General features: G+C 34.9%; 1 protein-coding gene across 1 annotated transcript in view; it reads left to right on the top strand.

Moving 5' to 3' along the window:
* CSMD1 (CUB and Sushi multiple domains 1) overlaps window positions 1-23034 on the top strand; it is a 1244186-nt gene that overhangs the window by 1170857 nt on the left and 50295 nt on the right. The window contains exons 53-54 of the mRNA XM_052809685.1: window positions 7510-7683; window positions 11866-12039. Of these exons, the coding sequence (XP_052665645.1) occupies window positions 7510-7683; window positions 11866-12039 (348 nt within the window). The remainder of the gene's footprint in view (window positions 1-7509; window positions 7684-11865; window positions 12040-23034) is intronic.

The following is a 23034-nucleotide window of genomic DNA, read 5'->3' as shown; positions in this document are numbered from 1 at the left end:
GCTGCATATTAACTCTATTCTTCATCAGTATAGAACAGACAATTTGATGTATTGGGGTATAGATTAAATACAGAAATATAGGAGTCTTCTCTCAGAGACAGGGATAAAATCTCAGTCTTTGTGTCCTACTTGCCATGTCGATTGCCTTTTCTTGTTTCAATTCAGATACTAGGCTGTAGCAGCAAGGAGAATGAAGACAGAATCTTTTCAGAAAAAAATATCATGAGATCATGTAATTCAAATCTCAGTTAAGATTTTATAACCTTTGATCATGTATTCCCGATTGAGTCCTTCATTTTGCAACAGTAATGTTTGTAGTACAGTTTTTGTGAACATAGTTTTACAGTATGTCATCTCTTAAGCTACGGGGTGGTCAGAAGTAGTGACCATTGTCTGATATAGCTAACCTAGCTTCTAAATGGCAGTTTGTTATTAGTGAGTTCCCAGCAAGATGTAGTTGTTTCTGGCAAATTTTGTGAAGAGGAAAAACACTTCTCTGGCTTGGTATATTTTCAATTCCATACACTTTACTTTTCAATTTAAAATGTGTTGTATTAAGCATGATGTCATTTTGATATAGGAAATAATGGCATAAATGGACTATACTTTAATTACTACTTATTTTCATATTTAGAGCAGTAAAGGAGTAAAATACATCTATTTTTTTTTTTACCTAGGAAAAAGAATTCCACTAAGGTGTTGGTTAGGGGAATGCTATGCTTCAGCATTACTTTTTCACATACATAAGTTCATCAGTTCCACAGTGGAACTATGTAAGAGGTTTGTATGTGAAGATACATTAGCTTCCTACTGGTGTCAGGTTATCCCTGGACTGAGGCTGACTTCTTTTAAAAGATGTTGGAACTGCAACTATGAAGATCCAACAGCCTCAAATTTGCATGTGTAGGAGTATTTTCCTCAGCCCTTTCTTCTGTTGCAAACACACAAGCTATATTGTAAAAAAAGAGCTATTACCCCTCAGGTTTTTGCAGTGTGTTATACCATTCATTGCCAGTGTAGTGCCTCGCACCTGCATTTAATAATTTCAAGCATAAAGATATGTGTTAGCATTCATTCATTTTGACTAACCTGAAATAGCACTTCATCATCTGATCAATAATAACAGGATTAGTACTTATGTACTGCTTTTCTTTTTTGAAAGGCTATACACACAGGATAATTTACCTGCCAAAATATACAAACTAAATAATATGCAAATCTCAGTGGATTCTGTTTGTATTATAAATAATTCCTGCTCATGGAAGGCTGGAAAAGAATTTTTTCTTCTATTCTGACTACTGAGAAATATATTTTACCACTGAACACCCCAGAAGATCATCTATGGTAGCCATAAATTTGGATTCAAATAGCGTACAGATGGAGAAGAACTGATCAGTACAGGACTTACATAGCAAACAGTTTATTCTTGAAATCGGTTTAAAAACTACACACAGTGATGCTTTTAACTCTTTGGTAAACAGCTAATAAGTTTACAAGATCTCATAGTTAGGAAAGCCAGTATTTATATACAGCTTGAATTTCATTTATATGAATTAATCCTTTTCTTCTCCAGGAGTGATTTGCTGTTGGATTTTGTCTGTTTCAGTTTTTTACAAATCTGCATTGAAATTGGTTGAAATTGGTATCCATTATCTTATCCCGTTGGTCATAACTAATAACTTTTTTTGTTCCACCTGACTGTCTGCATTTTGAATGATTTCTACAGATCTATTCCCGCTTGTAATGAACACAGGACCTCTTGCAGGAACTATTAATGCAGTAAGAGCAATGCTTGTCTTACGATACTTCCCAATTATTTTTCTAAAAAATTTGATGGACTTTAGTTTCTATTTCATTGATTGCATTGCTGAATGCAACCCTATGCTTAGAGCTTGTAAATGCATGGATCTACCTCACTAGACAAAGAAGATCACTTTTAGAGCTGGAAGGTTGTTAATCACTATTTAGTCGTTGCTATTTCAAAATCAGACAAGCTCTATTGTGCCAAAAATCTGCACAGCTCTGCGTGTGAAAGTCTAAATTTGAGTTTTCATCACATGCATGCTGCAGAAGGTTATATTTCTGCTACTAAACCTCTTCCTGCCTCTCTACATTCTCTCACATAAGGGATTTTCACACCATGTACTTTAGACACCTAATTTAGATGCAATTTAGAGTACAATCTAAGATCCTAAATTCCCAACAAGGTCAATGGAACTATGCAGGCTCCTCCAGAGAGCAATTCAGGAAAGGTAAATTCTTAAATTTTAAAGCTAGATGATGTGAATGCCACCAGTTGTGTATTCCTAAATTTCAAGGACAGCATGCACCAAATTTATTTCAGAGGTGCCTTTAGGACTTACCTGAAGCCTGTGAAAATCAGGAGGCAGACACCCAGGGAGCTCTGAATGAGCCTTTCCATTTCAAAGGAATGATAATGAGTCAGAGATTCTTTTTACCTACACTGTACCTGCATGAATGTAATTCAGGACAGCTGTAGATGAAAATAGGTATCACTTTATGTTACCCACTGGTCTGTGTAGAATCAATTTATGATTTCAGGCCAGCTAAGTACACTAATTTCTGTATCTTGGGAAAGGGTTTGTCAAGTTTGTCAAGTCCTTATTACTTTTCTCAAAAGAAAGCTAAACGCAATGACTCTAGTTAATGAGTCCAAGGCTAAATATAAGACCTAAGTCTTCAGGTAGTTAGCATTATGTGTATTTTTTCATAGTTATAGAAGGATAAATAAGAATTGTTAGGCAAGATTTTTTTTCAGTTTCACTCAATTACTCACACTGCTGATATTTCATATCTTTTCCCCTTTTTTACTTCCAAGAATAATTGCACCTATAAGTCATAAAACATATGTGTTGTGTCTATGCTTTGTGTGTGTGGGTGACCATACATACATGTAAGGCATAGATCAAATTGGAAACATTTAAGAGTTTGCTTAACTCTTTCTCTAGTATTGGTGGCATTTAATCATGGACTGAAGTGTTTTCCTGAACAGATATATTTACTGACTTTTTATGACTTTCAGGTGCAAAACTATACATAAACAAGTCAAGGGCAGACTTCAAAAATCTAAACTTAAGTATAATATCTACTCCATTCCATTTTCATGAATTTTTAGCATTTTTTTTTCAAAAAAAAGTAAAATTCCATATCTTATGTAATTCTATAATATATATAATTCTCTACATTTATCAGTGTGAAAAAATGCTGCTGCTGACTGTGCTTGTGTAAAAATATCTGATCCTGTAACTGATAACTCATAGGTAAACTGCAGTATGATACTGTGATATGGGCTTATACTTCAAATTCTTATTAAAATAAAATAGAATTATTTGTATCTTGCTTTCCAGATGTTTTAGACTAAAACTACTGAACCAACCTTGAACAATGTGAACAATTTCCTTAATTCTTGAGAGCATATTTTATTAAAGAATCCACTAGAAGCCTCCTTAGTTTTCTTTTAATCTAATTTTACTTGATGGGAAAATTGCATACATTTTGTGTTATTGCACTGCTCTTGCAGCTCTCAAGCTGTAGGAATATTTAATTTAAATAAATCAAAATTCTCAGAAAAATCATTAAATCCACTAGCTGGAATGATCTGTAAATGAAATGACTCACATAGTAAGCCCAGCAACTTGTTAAATTCCCCTTTAAGAGAAAGGGCATAATATTTTGTATTTTGCATTATGCTATTTGGCACATCTCAGCTATCTTTCTTGAAATTTCCTGTGGTTCCCTGTGTTTGGCTTCAGTGCAGCAACTGCTTTTCAATTCTTCACCCTTTAGGTCTAGAAAAATTTTTAAAAAATCAGATGTATTCCACTCTATTTTGTATAAATACAGCTTCTCTTTTCCCATTTTGCATCTGTTTCATAGATTTCCTTTCCCCAAATCTGCCATTGTCCCAATTGCCTGAATGACAATTTTCAGAATTGTCCCAATGCCTGAGTATGTAGGGCCGTGAAGAATTGTATTCTTTAGAAGAAATTCTGATTAAAACTGAGGTATACCTCTGCTCTAGTACATAATTCATCTAGGCTGTAGATTAGCCAGGCCATGAATTAGTTACTCCTAGTAGTACGTTTAGGGGGGAGAGATGATAGAGCAGTAGAGGGAATCAATTAAGGAACTACACAAATAAACTGAACTAATATCTATGATTTGACTGGGTAAGTCTGAGGTGATGCATATGTCATTGTGAGGCCTCTTTCTACCACGCTTGAAAGATGGGAACAACTGCAATTACTGGAAAAAACCCCAATTGTAACATCAGGTTTCCAAAGAAGGCAAGAGGCTAGCTGTTTCACCTCAGTCCCTGGAAGAAATTAGGGAGCAAGTATTAGGAACTAAGTGCATTTCAAGGCATAGGGAAAACAAGAAAATAGCTGGGAATGGAAAGGATGGAACAAGCAAAACAAACCTTAATAATCTTACTGCCTTTTCCAATGACTGTCTCATCCGATGTAGAGTTCAGTAGATTTCAGCAGTAGAGTTCTTTCACTTTGCGTTGTAGCAAAACTTTTGAAACAGTCTCCCATAATATCCTTGTAGTCAAATTGTGAAGACAGGAACTGGATGGGGGGACTACAAAATGGGTGGCAAACTAGTTGAACCAACAAACTCTGAGGGCAGTGTTTCACGATTCAAAGTATGACTAGTAGCCAGTGGATACTGAGGATGAATACTGAGGCCAATACTATCCAGCCTCTGTCAGTGACTTGGATAACAGGCTGGGGTGCAGCAAGTTTAAGGATGCCACTAAACGATGGGAGAACAGGTGATATGCTGGATTGCTAGACAGAGGGGCCTTGAGAGTCTGGGGGAATGGGCCAACAAGAAGCCCACGAAGTTCAACAAATACAGAATCCTGCACTTTTCCTAGAATAATGCCATTCATGAGTACTGCCTTGGAACTGACTGGGTAGAGAGAAGCTTTACAGAAAGCAACCCAGGTGACCTAGTGGCAAGACTGAACAAGAGTTAAAAGTGTGGCCTTGCAGTAAAGAAGATCATAGACTGGACTATCTGAGCAGCAGTGTAGTCAGTGAGTCACGGTTATTATTTCCTCTTCAGCACTCATGTTGAAAACTGTGTGTATTTTTTGTGTCCTCCACCATACAAGAGAGATACTGGAAGCTGAAGCAAGTCTGGGGGAAGGGCCCATTAAGGGGCTGGGAGCTGGAGGGTGTGATAGACAAGGAGAGGGTGGAGGAGAGAGAATGGTAAGGGGGATCATATTACTAATTTGGATTGAGCTCAATAATGTAAATTATTCCATGAGACACTTCAAGGAGAAAAATACACTTTCAATGTCCTTGTTACTCTCTGTTGCCATAGTCCTTGTCAGGGGAAGAGTAGCTGTATAAGAAGTTGGGTATGAAAACCTTGCATTCATACTTTCTTCAACAAATTCACAGAATATCACAATGTCTCCTTAAAGACATCAGCAATCCTACAATTAAGATTATTATAATAATCCTATATGTATGAAAAAAGTAATCAAGTGGCATGTGTTTTACCATTCTCGTGTTTTAGAAGAGCCATTAAGCATAAATGAAGTACACTGCCTAGCATTATTAAAGGGTCTTTATTAGAAAGGAGATTCAATCCCAAAGAAGCTAAATTACAAACAAGCTTGCTGTTGATGGATACAGCACAGAATGTCACACCCCCCCATTCTAGCAGCAGACATGAGCCTCGGGTCCCTGTCCTCACATCTCAAAATGAGGACTTAGCATAGTTTCAGATGAAATTATTGCCAGTCATAATTAATCAGTGTCACCAAAAAATTGAACTTTTTTTCTCCTCTTTAATCAGTAAAGAGAAACAGTTTCCTGCTCAGCAGCTTTGTTTTCAAACAGAATGAAGAATCTAGGGAGGATAAAATCATTACTTGGCTTCCTTAGTGCCAAGAGTGCTATTAATCTGGAGTAATGTGTTCTGTATTGTTTAACAGCAGCTGATATAACTAAGGAGGAAACAGTGCTGGTAGACATTCCTTCCTTTCCATGCCTTCATCTGTCTGGAAAAGGTGGCTATTTCAAAGTGTACTGACCACATTAGAAAGCAATATAAAGAAGAGTTCATTATAATTTTGACATGAATATGAATTTATAAGCACAGAAAAGGCATTAAATATGTCAGTTTAGCTAAGAATCAGATGAAGATAACATAAAGGTGACTATTATTTGGAAAGAGTAAACACAATAAAAACACTTTTTACGATTCATTACTAAAAGCCATTAATAAATAAACATGAATTTAATTGTAGAAACTGGAGATGAATGTTAGGAAATATTTGAACATAACAAGGTATACTTAGCTGTAGAAATTTTTTTTTTTTCAATAAGTCTGTGTAGAAACCTGCTTTCTATGTTGCAGGCTTTGAATTAGACTGGAGAAAATTTCTAATAAATAAAAATAGGGGCCTAAATGGCATTGTAAAGGAGCTAATATAGCTAAGTGGGACATACATACATATCTGAAATAACTCAGTGTTTCTTCTCTTGAAGGCAATAGACTGACTGTGATCCCACAGAAATGATTTACGTTTTCTTTATTTTTTAAAAAATTAGTTATGTTTTGTTTTGTTTTTTAATGTGGTTACAGTCTTGGGATCTGTCTACTAATGTCTGAGGACCTGCTAGTGAAAAATCAGTTATTTGCTGGATATGTATAATAACAAGGGCTATGTTTGGTCTAATACAATAACAACACCAGGACATGCAAACGAGCATGAAACTTGATTATGTCTCCTGATAAATCATGAGAACAATGCCTAGACATGTTTTTCATTAAGATTCTCTAAGACAATTTCCAGGAACAGTTCAAGTTAGCTTAAACCAGTACTGAACCTGGTAGGCAGCTTGCTAGCAGCTGTGCTGGTTTGGACGGCAAGAGATTTTAATTTTATGGATGTAGACTGCTCTGTGCTGGTTGGCCTCTGCCAGACAATTGTCCCAACAATGTTTATTAGTAGAGATCTACTTACAAAGTCCAAGGCAAATCATGAATGAGAGAAACCAGAACTCTATGATGAAATAATAGCATGGGTTTAAGAGTTAAAGACATTTTAATTCACACTTCTCTGAGGAAAAAGGCAACCTTACTAAGGCAAAGGAGAAAAAAATATCCATGCTAAAATTGTCAGTTTTCTAGCAATTAAACGGAATGTTTTGTAATTTCAGACATTTGCAATTTACATTTTCCAGACATCCTTCTGACAAATTTGTCATTTCTGCAACAGAACCTGCAGAAAATATACATAGGAAAATTAAAACTATTTGAATATCACTTCACCCTAAAAAAGTAGAAGTATCACCTGTAGTTTTTACACCTCAGAACTTGTTCTGTACAGTGCAGTATTTGACTCTAATATATTGTTTATTGAAAGCAAGGATGAAATTTTGTTTTCCTATCAGCATTCTTGTAAATGTTGGCAAGTTTTGTAAGAATATATGTTTTTGATGTGTTGTTCTTTTATTGTAGCTGGTCACTGTGGTTCTCCGGACCCAATTGTAAACGGTCATATTAGTGGAGATGGTTTCAGTTATCGCGATACCGTAGTCTACCAGTGTAATCCTGGCTTTCGACTTGTTGGTACATCTGTCAGAATTTGCCTACAGGATCACAAGTGGTCTGGACAAACTCCTGTTTGTGTCCGTAAGTATAATTAATTTTTCACTGAATTATTACTACTATTTTAAATGTAATTGAACATTAACAGTGGATTGGGTGTTCAAAGGTGTTTGAATGAGATGCTCAGATCAGATTTTTATTGGACCTATTTTCAATTGCAAGAGTCATTATGATAATCTAATGCAGTTTCTAACCTAGAAAAGACTGAAAAAACTATATCCAGTAATTTCTGAATTCTGTTGTTTCAGAAACAGGATTACATAGGCATTGAAGTGGATTGAACAGCAGACTGCAGCTGTATAACTTCATTTATCTCTCTTTCTTTCTCCAGGCATAATTTCTATGTCAAATGTGGGCTTACTAAGCCTCTCCCCTATTTTTTCACCAGGAATACCAAAATCCCTTGGTCTATTTTCATTGTTTGGTGGGTAAAGCTGGAATACTGTTCATCTGTGCAGTTTTGACGGTGACTGCCCATTTTTCCATGTTGGCCTCCTAATATTTACCAGTGCAAGCCCAGGCATGGTATTGGATTATAACACATCTGTTAGAAAAAATGTTAACTTTTTAATACCCTTTAGTAGGACTTTTTTTGCTCTTAATTCACCTGCTTTTGAAAATCCCATAATTAATTGCTGGAATTGTTGAGTCTTTCCTACTCTACTTCCATCCTCATTTGCATAGCAGTTTTTGTGACATTTTCTGAACCATCAGCCATTTAATCAGAGTAAAGTCTGATTTCTCTGCTTTTTATTTTACTACTTTATTGTGTAGTTGATTTTATTGTTCTTTTTCAGTTTTAATAAGGCTCCCTATTTCTATACAATTTTTATTGTTTTTAATGGAGCAATTATATAAATTATTTCAATTTTGTAATTTTTTAAGATATCTGCAATTCAGACAGAAGTACTTTTGTCTATGCAGAGATAGTCACTGAGATGATCAGCTTTTCTGTTCAATCCGTGTTAGTATCCTGGTTTCATTTCTGAGAAAATACATTAATCATAAATCATTAGATTTAAAAATATTCAGTATTTTCTGTCTTAGTGGTAAAATGAAAATTTTAACCTGTATACAGCTGCAGGAAATACCTGCCAAGTGTCATTGTCCTTTTAAAATCCTATTTATATCTTCAAGTGATTTATATTCATCAAAGGAGAAATGCCACCAGCTAGCAATATTACTTTTAGTGGATTAATTTTACTGTGCAGTGAATAAAATCCCTTCAAAAGAAAGGGGCAAAGCTGAGGGGGGGTGGGAGGCTTTCTTCCTAAATTGATGTTATCGTTACTCTTATGAGAAGAACTGGCAGCAATTTCTGTCATTATAGGTTGTCTAATACTTCCCGTTACAACATGGTTTTCTTTTGCTTATAACTGCTAGACTAAAGAGCCATACAAAATGATTTTTTGTTATGTCAGCATCCAAACTTCAGATGATTTTCCCATTTTTTTTTATTTATTTATTGTTCCATTTGTTAAAAATTCTCATAAAAATGGCTGTTATTTCTGAGAAGGAAAGTAAAAACATACTGTTGACCAATGCTAGAAATGTGCTCTCTAATGTGATACTGAAATGGTTTTCTGACTGAGCAATGATGTGGACCAGGAACTAGAAATATGGCAGAGGTACCATAAAGAAGTTATGGGCTGTGCCCCTGAAAATTTACCACAAATTGGTCTTTATTTTGTGAGATTTTTACAGAAGATCACACATAATTTTGTTTTTCTAGTTGGCTTTGAAAGGAATTTCAGAGTTGCAAGTACTAGACATTGTAATCTTCAAAAAATATCTAAGGACTCAGAGTACTCCACCTGTGACTACTTTAGCTTCTTAGTTTCATATGAAAGTCAGCCACCTTCATCTTGCACAATTTGTGACACACAGGTGTTTCCCTATCTCTTTATTGGATAACCAGTTGGACCACACTTTAGCCAAATATTTTCTGAAAGATCTTTTCATTTGCTGGTTATTGAGAGTTAACAGGAGATACGAAGATGTCTGATCAGTTCCTTGTGAGTAGCAGCACAACAGAAATCAGGAGACTAACCTTCTTTGCTAAAAGTATATACTATATTAATGATGACTGAAACATTGGCTTAGTTATATAGCTAGGTACTCAGACTGGATTTTTTTTTTTTTCAGGTACTATCAGTACTACCATTATTTCTTCTGTGTTATGTATTTTCTGTGGTGAGACAGAAGTCTCCAGGGTCTAAGAAAGATACTGTGTTAAAGACTGGAGTATATATTTGGGAGTTATATTACATTAAGTGCATTGATCTCTTTGTAATATAATAGGCAAATGTGTAATTCCTTAGCGAGTACTGATTTCAGACATGCCAGGTACATCTATTTTCCCATGACATGTTTAGCATGTGTGTGGATACACGTGCATGTGCGTGCATGCATGCGTAGGACAGTTATTTATATTAGGATGGAGGAGGGAAGTTGTAATCCACCATTTAGATGACATAAAACCAACAGTAATAACCTTTATTTGAAATGTCTTGGCTACTGCTTAGGTAAACAGTATTAAATTGATTGCGTAAAAAGCTTAGTGGTGATTGAAAACACTATAATGCCAAAATGATCTACTTTGCATTTGTTTTTTTTTTTTTAAAAGATGCTTTTAAGTACTTGCTACTACTGTGTGAATCCAACTACTGCAATGTTGGTCAGTCAACAGCTCAATGATATCTAGTTACTGTAATGGAGCGGTGACAGAACTAGATGCAGTGATTAAGATCTCAGTGTCTCAGATCTTTTGTTTCTGGAAGGTGTTACAAAACCCAGCATCCTGTCAAGAGTAATAAGGTCTAACCAGGAGCTGACTGACTAGGGTATGCTTCTGTTGAAAAGGGCAACTGAACAGAATTATCCATCATTATTAGAGTTTTTACAAGAGACCTAAATTTATGTTGTTAAAACCTATGGCATATAATTTGTTCAGGAAACTGCAGAAAGTTAAAGGTAATAGCATTTTTTAAAATTTAATAGGTTTTTATATAAGAATTATGTTAAGTGATTTAGTGTGGCCCTGGAAATGGCTTTATTTATGGAAATTTGATCATCTGTAACAGTTTAGAAATGCTACAACTGGGCTAGAATAAAGTTGATCCTGTGCATGTAGTAAGATTTTATTCTGATGTTTAGGGTTACATCTTCCAATGCTTCAAATGAGATGGTGCAGAAAAGATTCAAGTGTTTTAAGTAGATTTATTTACACAGTTTAAGTGCTAAATACATAAGTCTCTATACAAGAAGGTGTCCCATTTAATTCTCAAAGATCAGGTACTGTTGAAAATACCGTTTCACAGTTGAACTCCATGATAAAATAAAAAGAATCACATTTAAATTATTTTTCACATGTCTCTTCAAGTTAAAAAACAAACAAACCAAAAGTAATAAAGCAAAAGATAAACCTGTGTATAGGATATTTATCTGTGTATGATAAACATCACCAGCACAGTGTTGAAAAGTTGTGTGTGTGTGTGTGTGTGTGTATATATACATTCTGGTTTTATATTGTCAGTATGATGCTTTTCTATATTTGTCTATATTATTTTAATGTCACGTGGAAAGCTAGAGCTTGACCATAATAAGTGTATTTTGTAAGTGAATTTAAGCATAATCAACACATGTAATACACATAATGGGAAAGATTTACTCCCAACAATGATTTCTCTATTGCCATAAGAAACTCTGATTAAAAGGATCACTACCTCAGCAAAGCAACTCAAGAACTTTGGAACAGGAATGCTTCAGAACTCCAGCATGCTCTGAAGCAGGACATCAAATTCAATTTGTTTGGCCTTACTACATTTTGAAGCTTTTAGGGAAAAATATTTTTTTTCAGTTGCATTAGTAGGAAATATGGTGAACTCTTTACATTTTTTAAGGTCTAATACGTATCAGATGAGTGTCAAAACGCATGTATATATGTAATTATATTACAACTTTCAACATAAGGTAAAAAGTAGATTCAAAAAGTTTTATTGAGAAATTAAGATTTTTCTCCTGGCAGTTAAGAATTCTGAATATATATATCCTATTTTTTCTTAAATTTCTTGTATAAATATAAAAGGCAAATTCAGAAGGAAAAAAAAAAAAACCACACAAGACAAAAGAGCTCCAACCTGTAAGTGATTCCATGGAATAGTACCTTTCAGTTAGATGCTAGCCTGCCTATTTTTTTTTTAACAGCAATCACATGTGGACATCCTGGGAATCCAGCTCATGGAATGACTAATGGCAGTGAGTTCAATCTAAATGATGTTGTAAATTTTACTTGCAACACTGGGTACTTACTTCAGGGTGCTTCTCGAGCACAGTGCCGAAGCAATGGGCAGTGGAGTAGCCCTTTACCCAGCTGCCGAGGTAAGAAACTCTCTTATACATTCTCTGCTCTCTGATGACTTATTTCAGGCATGATCCTTTACCCTGCCTTCACAATATTGGGATATAATTCAGAAACCTGACCTTTAGGAACTTATTGCCACCTTTATTTGAGTTTTTTGCATTTCTATATTGGAAAATGGAGTTAGGGCTGAGTATTGGGGAAGCCTAGGCTTTTCAGTATTTTATCTTAAAGTTCTCAGACTGCAATACCTAGCATTTAATTTATAGACATAAAGTGTACTTTATATCACAAAAGTTATATTACATTAATAAATCACAGTTGGCTATCTAGACTGAATTAGGTGCACTAGAGTACAGTTTCCATAAGTGGTCCATTACTCCTATGAAAACATATTCTTGCATCAAAACACTCTTCATCCTCCTGTATTTCCTAGCAATGCCTGAGAGATGTTAATAACTCTTGTACATGTGAAACCTGACTTTTCTTTACCCAGAAAAAAATGATAAAGTAAGATTTAATTCTGATTTGTTTTTTGCGAAGACATATCTGAACTTAATTACTAGTACACTCTGGGTAAGGTGGAGATGTTTGAGAGATGAAAGTGAAGCAAGGGTTTGTGTTATGAAGAAACCTGTGTATTGAATGTACATATTAGGGAAGGACAAAAAGAAACCATTTTAAAACACAATCCAAAGTTCTCAGATTTCATTGTGTCCTTATCATTTATTTATTCAGATGCCAGTAATGTAATTAAGATTAAAAGGAAAACAAGTATCTAAAGTTACCCTATTGTTACTCTTTCCATTTATGGCCACTGTTTTTATTTATTTTCCTCAACCTTTGGCTATTGTTGCAGAATATGGAGCTAATATCAAATCTTTGGTCTATTCCACCAATATCTTTATCAGACCACTAAAATCTGTTCATTGGTCGATTGTTTATGTTGTATGCCCCAAAATAGCTTGTACTGGTGTAGTACATGCTTTCTCAATGCTGAATCCAATAATATGGTGATAATATTTAATGATATTGTGAAATGTTTTCTTCTGGATCACTGAGGCAGATTGAATATCTTCTGGCTATAAAATAAATGCAAATTGTCAGAGAGGTGAAAGGCAGGACATGAGGTGAATCATGTAAGATATACTGAAAGATCTCAAAAGCCTGGAGAAAAGTTTCTGAGATACTGTATATCCTTCAGTGCTCTTTTTGTGAAGGCTTCAGAAGGAAATGTATTTTAATGGATCTAATTTAAAACTGTTGTTTCTGGTCATATTCCCTTTTCAAAGCTGGAATTGTCCGGGTCCATTTATAACTTTTGACAACAGTACCAATTTCCAAATGTGTAAACCAAAAACAAGTAAAAAATGATTAGTCTCTGGAGAGAACCTGATGATTTTGCCTGGTATGGAACTTGTAAAGAAATAGAACACAAAGACCAATCAACTGATTGATTGATCAATTGATCTATCTATACATGTATGCATATATATAGAAAATACATACATATTATGCCTAAGAGATTTTTGAGTGTTAAATTGGAATTGGCAAGGCTGGCAAGATTTTCCTTCTGTGACATAATTCGGCAAAACTTTGCTAACTCATGCATCCTCTCAAAAGAATATCACACAAGTCACTTAGGATTTTCCTTAGGCTGATGAACCTTTCAGTTCTTTTGCATGGATTGTATCTCATGCCTGAATGCTGGCTACAAACTTAAGAAGCTAAAGATTACGTTACAAATTTTAAAAACGTGATTTTTTAATTAATCTCATCTTCCACTATTCGGAATACAAGTCTGGAATTCTGTTGTCCTCTCTGATTAGACAGGTCCAAGTTAGCCTGTTGAAAAGGGAGTTAATACTAAAGCAGATAAAATAATTTCTCCAGAAGTGCAATGGCTAGTAAGTTTTTCTTGAGTATTTTATTTCACTGGAAAAATGATCACGTAAATGTTAAATCAATGTAAGTACTATGCGTTTTGTCCCTTGTAACTTGTCTTTAATGTGCTAAAGGAAATTGCAGTCAGTGAAGTTGTGCTAAGGATACTAACATTGAGACTAAAACTCATGTAACAAGAAGTTAACTTCAGCTATTGGTAGCTTTATTATCTTCACCTGTTGGTTTATTAAAAATCATATTGTATTACAATGGTTGTTCCTAAGAATAATAATTATCTTTGGTGATTAGCTCACCATATTGTTTCAGAGATAGCTGATGCAATTTCAAGCTCAGTGTGTGTGGAATTAGATCTTTTATTCTCATTAAAACAATACAGAGATGGCAATTCCCTCAGTCACTACCCTCAGAATTTATTCAAGTGAGTTAACTAGCATAGCGATATAATTATTGGAACAGAGAAACAGGAATTAGCAAACTGTTCCAGTTTAGGCTCATGTACTTTTTTTTCCCCTTTTATACTGTTTTGTTTCTCTAGACTTCAGTGAACAAACTCCTCTATCTCATCTGTGAGGCATTTAAGTAAGGTTTTATTTGTTGAAAATACACACTTGTTCACATATACTGTAGATGCAGTCCGGATCTGGTCTATTTGACTGTCAGAGGCAGAGATTGCATGGTTTTACTGAAGTTCAACCCTATTTATGAGCTGGGTTACTCAGCTATTTACATTGAAATAAAGTACATTTATTAAAAGGAAAACAAGTGAAAGTGAAAGAGAAAAAAAACCAGGAAAGTTATGAAAAATAATGCAGACTGAGATTTAAAAAATAAGAACATAAGAATTAGAAGCCTTACAGTTACTCCAACATTATTTCAGTTGTGTCTCCTGTCTACTTTCATTTTCCTTTTTTAATTCATCACATGAATTTGAGTTTGATCCAGGCCAATTTATGGTCTGAAATCTTGTTTAAGGAGGTTGGTTTTCTGAAAGTAGTGAGTATTATAGATGCAACTCTGCCAAGATCCATTCACTTACGAATGGCAAACTCCTGTTGCAATGGAGTGGCCCAGAGTTCTCTCAGTTGAGTATCTACAATTTTGTCTATTCTCATGCAGGTGGTGGAAACACAGACTTTTGCCTTTCACTCAGTGCTTCTTCACTTCATTCTTCTCTTCACTTAGTATGTCTTTCTCTACAGCAATAGTCATTTTTCAGTGACTGTCTTGTATCTCTTCCATCATGAACTGTGAGGATTCACCTAATCTTGTCACCTACTGCTTGTCTGTTGCCTCACTGTAGGTCTGTATTACAAAACATAGAGTTGTTTAGGAACTGTAATCACTAAAGATTTAAATATTACTGAAATCAGTGTGACAAGTATTTATATAATCACAGCTTGCAATAGTGGTCAGTATAGGGAACGGATAAGTAATTGTTTTTCTACACTGGAATGTTTGTTGGTGTATGATGTGGGAGAATGTAACCTCAAGTTAAAAGAGAAGGAGCTCGTTTCAAAAACAAAAAATTTATTTAAAATACAATTAAAACTATAAGTATTACTCAAATGTCACCACTTCTACTCTTGTCTGAGAAATTACAAAAATGAAGATGTACAAGAAGTAGAGTGCCAAAGCTGAGTCTCAGAGCCTTGGTTGAACGTAAGAAAGTCACAATTAGTGGGAGAAACAGAGACTTGGTCAGAATAATACAGAAGTGTTGGGGCATGATCAACCTTGAACTCCAGGTTGACATTTAAAGTGTTTGAAAAAGCGATATGTTATAAAGTTTGCAGTTTCTCTAAGAAACCCTACTTTGGGGTTCTGTAGAGGAATATACTATCTAAAGTAATAGTAACTGTTGTAAATGTATTTGTGCACCAGAAGATACTTGTAGTGCAAAGGGAATAGGTGATATCCACTTCAGTTTAAGCATATCAGTGTTAGAGTAGTTCTATACCATTGACCTACTACATGCATCTCTGATCTAGAAATTTGGGAGATTTTATTTCAATTAGATGAAATTTTAAAATGTATTAATTGTCTTGATAACTGGTATTGTTTCTCATTTTAGGTTAGTGTGGTGTGTTAACCTTGCAGTCACTATGTAGCGATTTCTCTCTGCCATTCCTTCCTTCTCACTTTTTTCTTCTTCTCTGACGCGGGCTCTCCACAGGCTATCGTTCCTTCAGGAACATCTCTCTGCTCTGGTGTGGGTCCTCCATTGCCTGCAGAGAATATCTGCTCCCCCATGCACTGCCTTCTCCTCTAACCTTGGTGTTCCCTCTGTTGTTTCTCACTAATTCTTTTGTGCCCCCCTCCTGTCTCTGTGGTGTTTTCTGTCTTTCCTAAACATGTTTTCACAGAAACACAACCTTCCCTCATGGACTCAACTGTGATTTGAGGCGAGACTGAGAGCTGGGGTTGTTCATCCTAGAAAAGAGAAGGCTCAGGGGAATCTTATCAATGCTTACCTAAGGGAGGGTGTAAAAAAAGATGGCCAGACTTCTCAGTGGTGCCCACTGAAAGGACAAGAGGCAAAGGGCACAAACTGAAACATAAGAAAAAGCTTTTTAACTGTGAGGGTGGTAAAATCCCTAAATAGATATCCCAGAGAGGTTGTGGAGTCTCCATTCTTATAGGTATTCAAAACCTGACTGGACAAACTGCTTTAGCTGTCCCTTCCAAGTTCAACTGTGATTCTGTGATTCTGTATAATTTATGATTAGACTTTGACAGATGCATTTAGAGAATCTTGCTGAGGTGGTATGTGGTATCTCCTGACCTATTTTTCTGCTGATCCCACTGTTTTAGGCTACTGCATAACAGAGTTAACAAAAATAAGCAGACTTCAAGCTTTTCAGATTAAAACACAGTCTCACAGACTAAGGTAAAATGGAACCAAATTATGAGACTGTAACCTAGATCATCTAGGGTAACTAGATGGGTAACTAAGTTAACTTCTTAACCATCGCTGCATGACTCTCCAGCACTCAAAAAAACCTTAAAGATACATATAAGTAAAGAAGATACAACTGTTTTCCCCAAATTAGATGAATACAGAACAAAAGGAAAGGAATTTCAATGAGTAAAAAAATATTCCACATATCGACTAAACACTGTAAGAGATTATCTAAATCCTAAGATCCTGAAACCCTACTGTTTCTAGCGTGCAAGCATCAAAGCTTATGCTTAATGACACTGTTAAGAACCCTAGCTGGAGCAAAAGGAAAATAGAATTTTTCATATATTCCTGTGTAAATATTCTGTCTTAAAAGGAATGAGTAATTGGAATTTTCTAGAAAAGAACATGCCTATATGCTGCTGCTCACAATAAATTTAGGAATTCACCGTGAAACAAAAACTTTTGGTATTCCTTCAAAAGAATGAAAAGAGAAGTGCAGAGCAGTCTGGTTCAAACCTCCATACCAGCCAGGCACATTCCCACAGAACACCTCTCTGCATGCATCTACCTAGTTTAACTCTACCCTTATATCTGGGCAAAGGAGTCTTCTCTACTGTAAGGTGCGTCCCTATAACTTCATAGCATAATTACATTTACATCATTTCATTGAGAGAAGAATTTTATATACCATTTAAGATTTTTACTTCAATAAATACTATATTTTTGGACCATATGCTGTGAAAATTGCTGTAACATTTTCATCATGATTATGCTCTTTCATTTATAATTTGATATAGTTTGGATTAAAGGATGAATCTGCATGATTCAAAATGACTAGAGATTCTTTTTGCCAAAAATGTTTAAATAAAATAAATCTTGAATTATATTATTTACATTAAAGAAGAGCAAAAAGTCCTTATTAGTTAGATTTAAGAAATAAAAAAGTGCTTTTCAATAATGAAATTGTGCTGAAATGATAATTTTACATCCATGATTTAAAAAAAAAAATCAAAATTCTACCAACTAAATGTCTTATATCACATTTGCTCTTAATGAATTGATTAGAACTTACCTAAAGCAACTAATAGCACTTCTTCTGGCATACGCCTTTCCTTCTAAAATTGCCTTTTCTCTAATGGGTGAAAAACATTTGTATTACAGTTCATTGTTAGTGATGAACTATGAATTTGTGTACAAAGAAAGTAAATCTTCCAGCTCCTTAAATATACTTCTGGGAAGGGATTGATGTTTCTGGCAAACCTGCATCATTTAATTCAACAGAGATTTTACGTATGACCTTTCTTTCAAACCTCGGTTGAGTTCACTTGAGTCAATAATGAACTTGGCTTCACTTTACTGACTCTACATACAGTTACTACAAAATATAGATTACTGCTTTAGGCTGTTGCAGAAGATTATTTTATTTTATTTTATTTTATTTTATTTTATTTTATTATTTTCCAATGGAGCTATTATGTATGTGTGGGAAACCTTGATATTTTCAGAAAATAAAGCTGGGCAGTTCTCAGGCACTCTTTTGCAGTGATACATTGCTTCTGTCTATTGTGTCAGTAGTAGGTTAACTAGTAAGTCACGGGCAGGAAATTTACTGAAGAAATTATATGAGGTTTTTTGCCTGACAAAAAAGTAGTGCACACAAAAGATCATATGTGCTACTCTAAAGCCATATGATAAAAACTTCCATGAAACAAAGTATTTAAATATGTTTATATATCCTAAATGCACTGAAAGCACTGAACTTCTTTACAATGGTATTTCCTCCCTACTCCAGAATGCTGTTATTCTGATAATTTAATAAAGATTTCATCTGTTCTGGCAAACTGTTTTGGCAAATCAAGTAAAACATTTAATCCCTTAAAATGAACACATTTTTTAATATTGGATTTTGGATCTGTCCTCTGAGGTAACATAATCACTAAAACACCTATGTCACGGAAAATCTCATGTTCCCACTATTTGTTTCACAAGTAAAAAATATGGCTTGTTGTGATGTTGGGATACTTTGTGAGATAAAATCCCAACTTTTTTGAATTATCGAAAAAATGATATCTGTTTTAAAATTTATATTTAATCCTGTTTCTATATATTATTTATTTTTTTTAAGATTTGTAATAGTCTCTTCTGGAAAGTTGAGATCACTGAAGTATGATTTTAAAATCATAATTTGTGAGACAGGACATTTTCATCTCCACATGGACTCTACCTTTGCCTTTGTTTATTTGATAACATGTCAAGTAGTCAGTTTACTTGTCTTTAAACTGGAATCAAATGGCATCGGAAAAATCCCCATTGCGAAATCTATGTTCTCTTTGGCAACCCTGCCTGAGTAGGACTTGGTGCACCCCGAACGTGCTACCCCAGAACCAGCTACGAAAATGTCAAATCCTAAACCAAATACGTTCAGTGTGGATTTTTTTCCTTTAGCAGTTTGGAACTGCTTTCCCTTTTGTCATTGGAAGCACAGAAAGCCAATCTCTGCACTTTCTACTTTTCATAATAACTCTTAAGCACCAAAATGAGAACTGAATCACATGGTCTCCTCAGGGCTCTGCACTCCCACACCTAACCACATCATCTAGAATGCAAGTATTTGCAAGAAGGAGATTTTCTTGCTCTGATTTCTTTGCTTTGGCATTGGATAAACTGTCCTATCACTTGGTCCCAGTTCATAAAGCAGTGTCAGATTCATAATCTACATCAGGAAAAGTGTATATCCTTTGCTACTGTTCCCTTCAGAATTCATTACATCTTCTCATAAATAGGATTTAAGAGCTTTTCCACTATTAAAAACATGTTTCTTAAAACCAGAAATGTTTTACTGGGAAGATCTGTTTGGCAAAGTTGCAGAGGTTTGATCTAACTCACATTCTCCAGTCTGTATCAGTAAGTCCAGGGTATTTGTTGGTAATAAAGAATTCAGGTCTCTATTTATCCTGGTTTTGTACTGAATTTCTAATTTGAAAGGGTTTTTTTATTTATCTTATTACTGATAGATTCTTGAAAAGCTCAATTAGACTTTTTGTCTTATCAAGAGTCTGGTATCTACAAGGAACTGCCAATTTTGTTGTGTTTTCTTTAGTGTGTATATCATTTGAACCAGTGGTAATATGTTCCACTCCTTCACTGACAAGAAAAATAATCTTTCTGATGACAGCTGATAGAAGGGTGGGAGAGATTGAGACTGGTGACCAATTGTCATCCAAAGATAAAGCAACTCTGTATTTAAGCAGTTTTCCATTTATGGTGGTGTCAAGGATTCATATAAGCTGAGAAAATTTTGTGTTTTGTTCAGTTTTGTTTTTCCAAAGTCAGAGGCCTCTGTTGAGACTTGCATACTTTGAATATACCTCATCTGTTCATGTTGATAGCATGTTGATATCCTTCAGAAGGATAATTAGAGCTTGACTAAGTTTCCTAAATAAAGAGGCAAGGTGCCATGGGAGATGCCATGCAGTGTCTGAGATATTTACCTGAAACTGGCAGAGATGATGCAGGACTTCTTAAAATTATTCCTCCACCTCTCTGGAGTGGGCAAAGACATATCAAAAGGTAGTAGAAACATCTTTGGGGGCAACTGAATAGAGTTCCTCTCCCATGTGAAAAACAATGCTCTGATTAAGAAAAAATCTGAAGAGAAAGACTTCAAGACATGACCCTAGAGTTTGTACCATTATACCAAAAGTTATTGTGTTGATACTACTTGTACACAGATGCCCACAAATGAATTTACATGTAGACAACACATACAGAGAACAATGACAGGTAAGTACTTTCTGATCTATCTATTCCTGTAACACCTGGGTTCATGCTGGGGATGGAATAGGAATAAGACATTTCATACATACCCAAGAGACAAATACATGCTTTTTAAACTAGTTAATCTGGTGTTCCAGAAAAAAGTGTTGTTTTATAAAGTTGCACCAACTCAGTTCAAAGCTTAAAAAAATAACTGCAAGTTCATGGAATTTCTTTTTAACATACTTCTTGCTCCATTTTTATTTTAGTATAGAGTTAGCTATCAACATTGTTTTCAGCACAAATCCAAAACACAGCCCCATACTAGCTACTATGAAGAAAATTAACTCTATCCCAGCCAAAACCATCACACTAGTTAGTTATCAGAGCCCTCCAGCAGAAATTTTCAAATAGAAAACATAAGAAAGACTGTATTTTTTGTAACAATGAAAGAATATTATTTGGCATGCTTATATCAATGGCAAATACTCTGGAATGCAGTTAAAAGCGATGTGTGTCTTAGCTTTTCATCTTGCAAGCAAACAAATATGAACTATGTACTTCATTGAATCTATTAATCTTAGTTAAGGTCTTGTTTATAGCAAGATATTATTTAGCAAATTATTAGTGTTACTTTGCACTATTACTAACAGCATTTATACTGCATTAATTACAGTGAAAATTTCCTTGGTCTAGGTTCACCAGAGACACGCGGTCACGACCTTAGATTTTGGATAGATATTAATAATGTATTCAAACCCACAAAACACTCTGCTTCCTGTATAAATATTTTTGTTTTATGGTTTGCATGACCAGAATTTCTATGATGAAATCACTGTCCAACTGGCCTCCACTGAAAAAATAGCAACTAAAAAATGCGACTCCTATGTATTTGAGACTTTTGCAAAGTGAAGTTGTAAGTTGAGCAGTGTTTTCTCTCTTTTTTTTTTTTTCCTTTAATTTGCTAAGAAGTTATCATTGTTATGTATTGTTGACTTTGCACTGAACTTTACTAAAATTCCATGGACTGGCAATTTTATAATCATACTTTGACAAGCAGTGCCTTCTTTTTTTATAGACAGCGGTTTGTAGAATTTGTCATAAAGTCAGAGTGAATTCTCTACTCTTATTCAGAGTGCCAGTCCCTATACATGTTCTAGATACCAACATTAATGCAATACTTTTCAAATAAAAAAGTTTTAAAACACTGTTGATCAGACACAAAAGTTTTAAAAAGAAGCTTAACATTGTTTCTGTCAAGGGGAAAAAAAATAGAAAGAGTGAGAGAGAACAAGAAATGAAATACTGTGAATGATGTACTTTTTGATGATCATTCAACTTTTTAACAGAAAACTGCCTAAAGGACTCTGACATGGTCTTTTCACTTCTTTGTCCTCAAGGGTTTGAATCTACTCAGTGTGAGGTTCCAAAGTCATCAGGGCAGACTTGAAGCATTCTCCTGCTTTTCTGAACACATTAAATTGAGAGTGCCAGAATTCATTTCCCACGTAACCCTTGACAGCTGTCATTGAGAGAAAGCAATCTCCGTCTACTCTCACCGTGATTTGCAACTGAGTCCCCAGGGTGAAAGGCAATCAGGGACACTACTGCCTTAGTTCTGTATGCTGGCCAACTCAAATTCTTTTCTGAAATACTCCTTACTGCAGCCCTTCGCAGCAACAGCACGCTCGTGTATATATATATTTAAAAATCTATAGCTGATGTTAAATGGCACTGCAGGCATACTTTTTAGCTTGAGGGATGGTATTGTCATGCATAATCATTTGATAAGACTTCATGTATGATGCAAGAATTTTCTTGCACAGACCACATGCTTAAATTATGCATTCAGTGACTATTCTGTATTGTATTCATCACTAAGCTGGCTAAACAGATACTACTGGTACAAGAATGAGAACACTGTATCACACAGACGAATTGATGCTTTGAGACTGTAATATATTCCTTGAACATTCCATATTTCTGCACTGCATGGAAAAGTTAGTTTTTCTATTCTCACTATTGTGTTTCAAAGATAATTCAGTTAGAATTGCTTTTGGGTAGCTTTAGGGCAGCATATCTTCATGAAACAAATTTCTTTTTTCTTAATTTCTAATACTGGCTTTTCAGAAGCTAACTTGGCAGGCTTACCCATTAAACCAAAGTTCTGATTTTAGGCAGTTATATTTTATTTTGTTTTATTTTAATAATCTCAACCATACTAAAAAAGGGACAGCTGTTGTGAATGCTTGTTAAAAATTTAACCTAGGGAAAGACTTGAGTAATCTATAGGATGGGAAGAATTTTTGAAAATAATTATATTCATGAATGTGCAAACCTTCAATAACTGTGACAATTTTGCAATATACTTCAGATTTTTCTTCTATTTCAGTAGATTATTCTGATATTAAAATAGGAATAATTTGGCCACATAGTTTCAATGTTCTGCTTC

This window comes from Harpia harpyja, chromosome 15 (assembly GCF_026419915.1).
Source record: "Harpia harpyja isolate bHarHar1 chromosome 15, bHarHar1 primary haplotype, whole genome shotgun sequence".
NCBI classification, from domain to species: Eukaryota; Metazoa; Chordata; class Aves; order Accipitriformes; family Accipitridae; genus Harpia; species Harpia harpyja.
Note: the sequence above shows the minus strand (reverse complement) of the source record. Positions and strands in the feature narration are given on the sequence as shown.